This window comes from Chiloscyllium plagiosum, chromosome 18 (genome assembly GCF_004010195.1).
Source record: "Chiloscyllium plagiosum isolate BGI_BamShark_2017 chromosome 18, ASM401019v2, whole genome shotgun sequence".
Lineage (NCBI taxonomy): Eukaryota > Metazoa > Chordata > Chondrichthyes > Orectolobiformes > Hemiscylliidae > Chiloscyllium > Chiloscyllium plagiosum.
In genome coordinates this window covers 14,536,961-14,547,946 of record NC_057727.1, presented here as the reverse complement: position 1 = coordinate 14,547,946, position 10,986 = coordinate 14,536,961, and the positions used below count along the sequence as shown (strand labels likewise).

At 42.5% G+C, this 10,986-nt stretch overlaps 1 protein-coding gene across 2 annotated transcripts in view; it reads left to right on the top strand.

The window, feature by feature from the left end:
• The first annotated feature begins 3,791 nt into the window (after positions 1 to 3,791).
• LOC122558865 (interferon-related developmental regulator 2-like) overlaps positions 3,792 to 10,986 on the top strand; it is a 40,709-nt gene continuing 33,514 nt past the window's right edge. Inside the window, exon 1 of one of the 2 annotated variants that reach the window (XM_043707726.1) lies at positions 3,792 to 4,066. In XM_043707726.1, coding sequence (XP_043563661.1) covers positions 4,030 to 4,066 — 37 coding nt within the window. In that variant the 5' untranslated portion in view covers positions 3,792 to 4,029. The remainder of the gene's footprint in view (positions 4,067 to 10,986) is intronic. The other variant, XM_043707727.1, reaches the window with a different exon arrangement.

Below are 10,986 nucleotides of genomic sequence, written 5' to 3'. Positions count from 1 at the left end.
GCTGAAAGTTTGAAATAGAAACAGAAAATTCCGAAATACTCAGCAGGTCTGGCAGCATCTGAGACGTGTGAAAGAGTTAATGTTTCAAGTCAGATATGATTTTTCTTCAGCGCTGCTGAGTCTCTCCAACATTTTCTGTCTTTCTTTAAAACAGATTCACATGCTAATCTTCTTGTGCAATCATTATACACTAAGGAGGTGATGCCGACCACTACTAATGCTAAACTATTAATTCTGAGACACAAATACTGTCCCAGATAATATTCCGCATTTGAATCCCACAATGGCAGATAGTGGAATTTTAATTCAATTACAAATCTAGAATTATCTTGATTGTTGGAAAAAAAAATCTGGTTTACTAACGTCCTTTACAAAACTTGCCATCCTTACCTGGTCTGGCCTCCAGGCTTGATACCTCAATGTCGTGCTTTTGGTATTTTGATTCATATGCCTTTGAAAATGGCTTGTTGTGATATACCAAGTTCATCTCTGTTTAGCCAAAATCAATAAGTGTTCTCAGGTACTTCCTTAATGAAGTCAGGCCATCACTAAATAACAGTCTTTTGCAACACTTGCAGTTGTTCATCTTCATCAGTTGCCACTTGGAAGCTGTTCACATTGGCTCTGACCAAAGTCACATCTAACTTTAAAAACATTTTTAATACCAGTTGATCCAATTGTGTCATATTTGATTTGTCCCACCAATAAGTGTGGTTTCACTTCATGTGTTGTGACTATAATATGACCTGTGTGTACTTCTAGCCCTGTCAACAGATAGCAGATTTTGGAACACCATGGTGAGCTTGTGTATTCACACTACATTGTGATTGTGCCAATGCACATATTTGGTCATCCATTATATGCTAGGAGATGGTCTCTCTTAAGTTGTCGCATGGAACCACCATTTGCTGAAGTACATGGTTTTCAGACTGTGTCGTGGTAATATCTTGGCACTAGCTCCTGTGACAATTTTAATGTTTAGTATGTGTTGACCTGCCTTCTTAGGGCAGATGACAAAGATTGCGAAAGCTTCTGATTGTCCTACATTGTCAGTGTTGTGTATGAGGGTAACAATATGGAAAATTATGGTCGTCTTCCTAAGTTTGCCTTTTACTCAGTTGACTATGCAGGTGAACATGCGTTTGTTCGGTTTTGCTGTCAGGGGCAGTTACTCTCACCTTAGGTACAGAGTTTAGCTCTTTTTTCTATGTTTGCTGATTATCAATATGCTGTTGCAGCAGGATATTTGTATCTGATGAGCCATTAATTATGTTAACTCTTGTATTATATACTGGTAATGTCAAATTAAAAGGTTCAATAATGTCCTTAATCTCTTGACACTGACATATTATGGAAATTCAGTGCTAAGTTGTCCGGTTACCCCAGTTAAGGTGGATTCAGAGACCTTTATACCCTCAGACCATATGATATAATAAAGCAATGTCCCTTAACAGTATGCTGCATACTAATTGTGAGACATAATACATCATTCATGTTCTGGAAAATTAGAATCCCAGGATGTTGATGACCAGGCCAGTGCTACTTAGGTTTGAGATAAGGAAAATTCTTTTTTCACTCAGAGGGTTATGAACCTTTAGAGGCTCTACCAGGCTTTGGAGGCTCAGTCTTTGAGTGTGTTTTTAAAGTAGAGATTAATATATTGTTGATTACCAATGACATGCAGAAGTATGAGGTTGGGATGATTAAAAAGCATTGAAAAGTTTGATCAATCGTGCGGGAGGCAGTTTGAGGGGCTGAACAGTCTCTTCCTGTTCCCATTGTGTAGTATTGACTATTCTGTTAAACTTTAAGTGGAGGTGGTTAGAATCTCTCTTGTTGGAGATAGACATTGCCTATTTCTGAAACAAGTACAAAGAATGTTGGAGAAAACTAAGGGCATGGATAGGGCAAATAACCAAATTCTTTTTTCTAGGGTAAGGAGAGTCCAAATATAGAGGGCATAGGTTTAAGGTGAGAGGGGAAAGATATAAAAGGGACCTAAAGGACAGCTTTTTCACACAGAGGGTAGTGCATGTATGGAATGAGCTGCCAGAGGAGGTGGTGGAGGCTGGTATGATTACAATAATTAAAAGACATCAAGGTGGGTAAAGGATAGGAAGGATTTAGAAGGATATGGTCCAAGTGCTGGCAAATGGGACTGGATCAATTTAGGAGAACAAAGAGACCTTGGAGTGCAGGTTCATAGTTCCTTGAAAGTCGAGTCAAAGTTACACTGGATAATGAAGAAGGCCTTTATTAGTGAGCGTATTGAGTATAGGGTCAAAAAGTATGCTTCTGGAAAAGCACAGCAGGTCAGGAAGCATCCAAGGAGCAGGAGAGTCGATGTTTCAGGCCTAAACTCTTCATCAGGAATGAGGTGGGGCCCAGGGTGGGATTGAGAGATAAATAGGAAAAGGGGTGGGGGAGGGGAAGGCGATGGGTGGATAAAGCTGGGGGGGGGAATAGGTTGGAGCAGATAGGTGGGAGAAGTTCAAGAGAAGAGTGCTGAGTTGCAGGGTTGGATCTGGGATGGGGGAAGAAGAGATGAGGAAACTAGTGAAATCGATATTGATGCTGTGTGGTTGGAGGGTCCCTTGGCAGAAGATGAGGCATTCTTCCTTCAGGCATTAGATGGCTAGGATTTGGTGATGGAGGAGGCCCAGGACTTGCATGTCCTTTGTGAAATGGGAGGAGGAGTTGGACTGGTTGGCCACTGGCAGTAGGGTTGTTTGGAGCGTTGAGGGGTAGGGATGTCATGTTGCAGCTGTAAAGGACATTAGTTAAGCCACTTTTGGAATGCTGTGTTGAATTCTGGTCTCTCTGCCCTTGGAAAGATGTTGTTAACTTGAAAGCATTCAGAAAAGATTCAGAAGGATGTTACCAGGGTTGGAGGATTTGAGCTATGGGGGAGGTTGAATATGCTTGGGCTGTTTTCCCTGGAGCATCAGAGGATGAGGAGTGACCTTATAGAGATTTATAAAATCATGAGGAGCATGGATATGATAAATAGACAGGGGTCTTTTGCCTGGGATGGGGAGTCCAGAACGAGAGGGCATTGGTTTAGAGTGAGAGGGGAAAGATATAAAACAGACCTAAGGGGTAACTTTTTTCAAGCAGTGGGTGGTACGTGTATGAAATGAGCTACATAAGTGGGAAGAGTTTACAGGGATATGATCTAAATGCTGACAAATGGGACTAGATTAATTTCGGATATCTGGTCGGCATAGACCAAACGGTCCTTCCCTGCTGTACAGCTCTACGACTCTCTCAACTCAGCAGGTTTGGCTGCAACCTTATGGAGAGAGAAATACAGAGTTAACGTTTAGAGTCCAGATTGACTTCTTCAGTTCTGTACATAATGTTTCTCTCTCCACAAACACAGCTGAATTTCTCCAGCATTGTCTGTGTTTATTAAACCAGCGTCCGCAGTATTTTGCTTTGATTTGCCCGTTTCTAGACAGGATTGGGGTGATGCCAAAAAAAAACGTAAATAGCGGAGAAAAGAGATGGATACAGAAGTTAATCATCAGCTGGTGAAATGCTACAATCGCTGAGAAGTATCCAAACTTGTGTCTGCCCCACGTGACCTGATCGCGCCCTCCCTTGGCGCCGGGAGGTCACATGGCCCAGAGTCCGCGGGCGTCAGCCAGGATTGTGAGCCTGCGCCTGCGCCACGGGAGCGATGCACGCTGGGGGATGTAGTCCTTGCCGGCGCGGCGGCGGTGGCGTTGTGCCGGCGCGGACTACAACCCCCGTCAGACCCTAGGGCGCCGGCCGCCAGCTGCAGCACAGTGTGGGAGTGAGAGGAAAGATGGTGGAGGTTTGCGCGTGGTTGTCCTGTCATCGTACCCAGAAAATCCGCAATACTAAGCAGTGTAACCAGCGTTGTCGATCGCCTTTAACAGTTCCCGGTCGTGTGAAACCCAGTACCAGGTCCCAGAGGCGACTGCCTTCGGTTGGCTGATACAGGGCCCGCCAGCGAGAGGATCGTCCCGGTCGGGTGCCAGCGCCAAGTGTCGAGCAGCGGGGATGCCGAAATCCCGAGGCCGGACTGGCCATAAAAAGGGTGAGAAGTCGTGCTCAGGGTTCACTCTGTACTCCCCCGGGGGATGGGGTAGGGGTCGAGTTCAGTGCTAACCACAGCTGGATATTAGATTAGATTAGATTACCTACAGTGTGGAAACAGGCCCTTCGGCCCAACAAGTCCACACCGACCCCCAACCCACCCATACACTTACCCCTTCACCTATCTCTATGGGCAATTTAGCACGGCCAATTCACTCTAACCTGCACATCTTTGGACTGTGGGAGGAAACCGGAGCACCCGGAGGAAACCCACGCAGACACGGGGAGAATGTGCAAACTCCACGCAGTCAGTCACCTGAGGCGGGAATTGAACCCAGGCCTGAGAGGCAGCAGTGCTAACCATTGAGCCACCGTGCCGCCCACTAGGGGGTCAGGAAGTTAGGTGTGTTAACCAGGCGAGGCTGTGATCATGGGGGATGGGGGTCAGTATACCGTACAGGGGACGGCCGCCAGACTTTTGGAGACCTGGGAATCTTATGTTTATTCGGGATGACATCCTCCACCCCCTGGGTCTACTTGAGCTATTTGCTGAGAGTGAAAGCTGGATGGGATTAGAGTGGTGCTGGAAAAGCACAGCAGGTCAGACAGTAACCGAGGAGCAGGAAAATGATGTTCATTCCCTGACGAAGGGCTTTTGCTCGAAACGTCAATTTTTCTGCTCCTCGGTGGCTGCCTGACCTGCTGTGCTTGTCCAGCACCACACTAACCTTGGTTCTGATCTCCAGCATCTGCAGTCCCCACTTTCGCCTAAAAGCTGGACGGGTCAGGGCTCGATGTGTGGTTATGGACTGGGCAGGAGGTGACAGCCAAGGGGAATTCTGAATGTGCTAGGCTGGGGACTGGAGATAAAGTTCAGCATGCATTAAGATAGGTGAGAACTGAGGTCAAGGTTTGAGACATGCTGGGAACGTGGGGCTTGGGGCCAGATTTCTTTCTGCGCTCTCAGTAGATTTACATTTTATCTTCACTTGTACCAAAGTACAGGAGTACGTGTACAGTGTTGCCTCACATGGTGCCCTTTTAGATACAAGATACCTAGGTACAAAGTAGTGGAACAGAGAAACCAAGTTAAAGGTTAAGCATTACAGATCATCAGAGTATAAGGAGAATCCAGTACTAGTAATTACAGGGATAATGATTAGAGATGACTTGGGGCTAATGACTGGTTTGTAGTATGCTGATCAATTTTGCAAAGGCTTGTATTAGTGAGGTGGGAATGACAATTCCTAAGTGTAACATAAGTAATGTAAAGTCATTGAAATTAATACTTCGAAGAAGAAAAAAAGCAGAGTAAGCTGAAAGGCTGGCATTCTCATGGTCATAAGAACAAATTTACTTTTAGGTTGTACTCTTTAGTTCTGAACTGTAAATCGCAGCAAGTAGGGAAACATGGCATCAGTTTACATGCAGTGAGGATCTATACATGGCAGTCAAATAAGTAACCGGAAAATAACCTCTTTTGAGGTACAGTTTCAGCAGTATGCATTGGTTAAGACAATGCAAAAAATCTATTGTTCTTCCATCTGTGTGGGTCCTTTCAAAAATGGGGTCTCTAATTAATATCTCATCAAAGTACGGCACTCCCTCAGTACTGCGCTGGAGTGTCATTTTGTATTATGGGTGTGACACAGGAAAGGAATTTGGACTTGATGAAAAGATAGATCACTGAAGCCATTATCACAGTGGTTGAGAGCAATAAACCGAATATGTGGATTCTTAGCAAGTAAAAAGTAAAGTACCTAATTTTTGGCAAGTATGAATAAACTGGAAAGTAAAAACCTTGGAGATTTTTGACTTGTAAGGAGCAGTGTCTCAATCCTACTTGCCAGTTCAATGTACAATTCTAGTTATCTGTATTATGATAGGGTAGATGGGTGGGTCTGAGAGGAATGCTCTTTGGAGGGTTGACGAAGATCTGATGGGCTGAATCGCCTACTTCCACACTAGAGATTCTAATTGAGTCACACGTGGAACACAACACTTCTTGTTGGGCAGCACGGTGGCCCAGTGGTCAGCATTGCTGCCTCAGTGCCAGGGTCCCAGGTTCACTTCTGGCTTCAGACGACTGTCTGTGTGGAGTTTGCACATTTTCTCCGTGTCTGCGTGGGTTTCCTTTGGGTGCTCCAGTTTCCTTCCACATTCTCAAAGGTGTCAGATAATTGGCCATGCTAAATTGCCCATAGTGTTAGGTGCATTAGTTAGGGATAAATGTAGGGAAATGAATCTGGTTGGGTTACTCTTCGGAGGGTTAGTGTGGACTTATTGGGCCGAGGGGCCTGTTTCCACGCTGTCGGAAATCTAATCTAAACTATTGATGGTGAATGAAATTAAATTCTTACCTTATAACTCATTTATCATAACCTAGTTATGTTTTCATTTTAGGGGACTTGAAGATAATATTTTTGGACTATATTAGATCCTGTGGGCTATACATGGACTAAATTATTGTACATTTCAATGAAGTTGCAGATTCTATAATGTAAACTCACAGTCTCAAACTGAAAGGGAAATGATAAATGTTGGTATTGACTTGCGTTAGGGGCTGGGAATTATTTTGAAAAGGCACTTGCAGGAGTGTTGTATGGTGAAGGTATTCCCATAGTGCTATTTGGAAGGGAGTTTTGTATCTTTGAACCAGCAATGGTGTAGGAATTGTGGAATTTGGTCAAACCTTAGTACATCTCTTAGAAATAACAGTATTTCCACGTATCTGTCTTGATTTTCTAAGTGATGAAACTTGTGGAAATTTTTTAGTACAGGTTACAACTATGATGCATTGGTGATGCAGAGAGCTTTAGTTGCATGCAGTAGTGTCCTGGCTGTGGACCAGAAGATCTATGTTCAAGTCAAACCTGTGCTGGAAATATCTGTCAACATGTCTGAAACAAGCCCAGAGAATGCTGGAAAAACTTGGCAGGTCTGTCAGCATCTGTGTAGAGAGAAACAGTTAATGTTTCAAGTACATCATGACTCCTCTTCAGAACCCATTTGACCCATGCATCTGTCAGGGCTGTGGATGTTGACCAGGTATTGTTGCATACTAACGTTGACTACAACATTATCTGAAGAATTACAAATGGAACTGAACACTGCAACAATCAGCAAACAGCTTCACTCTATACGGTATTGGTAAGCATATGCCATTTGATAGTATGATGATGGCTCATTCATCACTGGTTGATGGCTGTAGGCTTAAAGAATGACCTTGTTGGATATATCCTGCGTGTTCATGGACAGGATGTACTTGGACACTTGTCCATATTGGGTAGATGCCAGTGTTATAGTTGTATTAAAGCAGTTAACTGAGAGACATGGCTAGTTCTGGAGCACATCAACAGCATTGCTGTCAGGATGTTGTTGATTATCCTAGCCCAGTGCTTCCCAAACTGTATTCGATGAGATTTTACGATTGCAAGCTCTTAGGCACCTCTACCCAAGGGTTAATGGCTGCAGGGTCCCTTTATTGTTCAGTTTATAATGGTGGGTATGGCATAACTGACCATTCTAAGGCCTGATTCTTGCTGCAAAAAAGCTCAGGGAAAGAGATTCTTAAAAAAAAAACCCTGAAGAATAGCCACCTGCCTCACAGCTCCATCCCCTGATTTCATAGAACAATAATTGTGGAGTTATGTCCATTTCCAAGCCTTCAAATGGGATCAGAGTGGATTCCATTAACTAGCCTTGTAGTCATAGAATCCCTATAATGTGGAAATAGGCCATTTAACCCAACAAGTCAATATTGACCCTCCGAAGAGTAACCCACCCATACCCGTTTTCCCCCTACATTTAATTTTGATTAATGCATCTAACCTACAAATCCCTGAAAGCTATGGGCAATTTAGCATGGCCAATTCGCCTAACCTGCACATCTTTGGACTGAGAGGAAACTGGAGCAAGCTGACGTAGACACAGGGAGAATGTGCAGATTCCACACAGACGGTTGCCCGAGGCTTGAATCAAACAGGTCCCTGGTGCTGTGCGGCAGCAGTGCTAACCACTGAGCCACTGTGCTGTCCATTGTGGAAGATTACAAGTAACTGAATTGAGGGATTTAAGCATTTGATTGAATAGACAAAGTGAACATTGGAAATAGTGACCAGTCTATCGCTTCAAATCTGCTTTGGTATTGAACAAGATCATTTTCTTTATTCACTTTGTTACGGATGTGGACATTCCTGGCCCATTTTAGTGCCCATCCCTAATTACTTTTAGCAAGATGGTGGTGAGCTGCTTTCTTGAACCACCATGTACTGTAGATTGACCCACAATGCCCTTAGGAATGAATTCCACGATTTTGACTTAGTGATACTGAAGGAAGAGCAATTATATTTCAAAGTCAGGGTGGTGAGTGACTTGGAAGGGAACTTGCAGATGCTGGTGTTCCTATTTGTTTTCTGCCCTTGTTCTTCTAGTTGCAAGTGGTCATGGGTTTGGAAGGTGCTGTTTAAGGACATGAGATTAATTTCTGCATACGTCTTGTAGATGGTACACACTGCAGCAACTGAACATCAGTGGTAGAGAGAGTGGATGCCATATGTGGTGCCTGTCAATCATGTTGCTTTGTTCTGGTTGGTTTCAAGCTGCTTGGTTGTTGGAATTGTATTTGTCCAGGCAAGTGGGGAATATTTTATAACTGTTCTGATTTGTGCCTTGCAGATGTTGTACAGACTTTGGAGAGTCAGGAGGTGAGTTAGTTGCCGCAGTACTCTTAGCCACTGGTCTGCTATTATAGCCATTTTATTTATCGTGATGCCGGTTGAGTTCCTGATCAGAGTAACTCCCAGGAGGTCAATAATGAGGCATTCAGTAATGGTGATACCATTGATTGTCAGGAGATGGTAATTAGATTGTCTTATCTCTTGTTGGAGATGGTATTTGCTTGGCATTCGTATGGCACAATATTACTTATCACTTGTTCACCCAAGCCTGAATATTGTGCAGGTCTCATTGCATTTGAACATGGACTGCTTTAATATCTGCAGCCATGACTGAGCTTCTATTTCAACTCCACTTAATTTCCTAAGTACCTAAAAAATCAATCATTCTCTGTCTTGACTCCACCATTAGAATCCATGGAGAGAATCTGGAGATTCACAAGCCTTTGAGTGAGGAAATGTCTCCACATCTTGGTCCCAAATGACTAGCCCCTTATTCTGAGATTGTACTCCTATGTTCTAGATTCCTCAACCTTTTCTCAGCATCTATTGTGTCGAACATTTCAAATTGTTCTCAGCAGATCTGCTCCATTCAATTTGTCCTCATTCGAGAGACTAGGTTCATGAGCTTTTGTTGTGGTCCTTCCAGGATACACATGACCTTCCTTGTGTAAAGAGATCGATAATGCACAATATTTCCAGGTGTGTCTTTAGCAAAGCCATATATTATTGTAGTAAGACCTCTTTATTCTTAATTTCTAAATCCTCTGTAACCAAAGCTAACATGCTGTTTGCCTTCCTAAAAACTTGCAGTTATAACATTTATGAGATTATGATGTTTTCGGAGTGCATTTCACTTCCAATAAAATGAAGGGGTTCTTGTATCCTGTTCTGAAGTCTCCCTTACCGCCAGCCTAGATAGTTTGTATGTAATTTAAAGAGGCCCCAAATTGTTTTACTTGGAAGAAGCTGAGAAAAACTTTTACACTTTGAGGGAATGACAGCAGCCTGTGTGATAACAGTGGATAGACTATGAATCTCAAATTCCAGCGGATTTATTCCAAATGGTGAGTTATAATAAACTGCATTTAATTTCAAGTTGAAGAAGATTTGGACTTACGAGGATAGTTAATCAGCACTTTTTAACCTGGAAGCAAAGTCTTTGATTTTCATTGATGTAGAGATGGGCTTTGAGAAAGAAATAATTTTAAATCCCTGAAAACCTGGAGGCAAGGTTAATTTGCCAGACACTGAGATAGAATGCAGCAAAAGAGAGAAAGTCTGTGTGATAAAACAAAACTGCAGATGCCGAAGATCTGAAACAAAAACAGGAATTGCTGGAGAAACTCAGCAGTTCTGGTAGCATCTTTGGGAAGAAAGCTGAATTAATGTTTTGAGTCAGGTGACTTTTTGTTGCAACCTGAGGATCCAGAACTTTCTGCTGTTGTTTCAGAATGTCTCTATGGTTCACCATGTTGGATTGTGGGTGAAAGTTTATACTTGGATTGAAAAGAACAACATGCATTTCAAGTGAAATCTGAAGATTCACCTAAATTGCATGACAGGAAGGATTTCTAGTAATATTTTAATTGTGAAGGATTTGGAATTCAGTTCTGAATTAGAAGTTACCAGGCTGAGAAAGGAAAAGAATAGAATTAAACTATTAGGTGCTAAAATTCAAATTAATTCTTTTCAGGGATTTATGTTTGCTTTTAACATACATCTAATAATGTGTTTGCTCAGTTGTGATAAAATAGAAAAGATAGAATGCTATTCTTTAAAAAGTATGAGTTGCCGACAAGGATAATGTTTAGGCAATTGAGAATTTAGTCTTTAGTTGCAATAAACATTTCAAAATGTGAAATCTTGTAATGTCATTCAGGTATTTACTAGATGTTTGAATTGCTAAGTTGTAGAATTACTCCTGTTAATTTTCTCTCATTTGTGAACAAGAACATCCTGTCTTACTGTGAACATTTTCCCATCTCCTACCATTTCAAAAAAAAATTGTTTTTTAAACTTCCTTGTCAGTAGATTACTTCACATTTGTCACATTACCATTCTCTTGCCCACTCACCAAGCGTGACTGTATCCTCTGCAACCTCTTTGTCCATCTCGCTGTTTACTTCCCAAACCTAAGTCAAAGAGTAACAAAAAGATGGGGTACTGGGCTAATGGTCGGATACTTGGTAGTGTGGATGAGCAGAGGGATCTTGGTGTCCATGTACACAGATCTCCGAAAGTT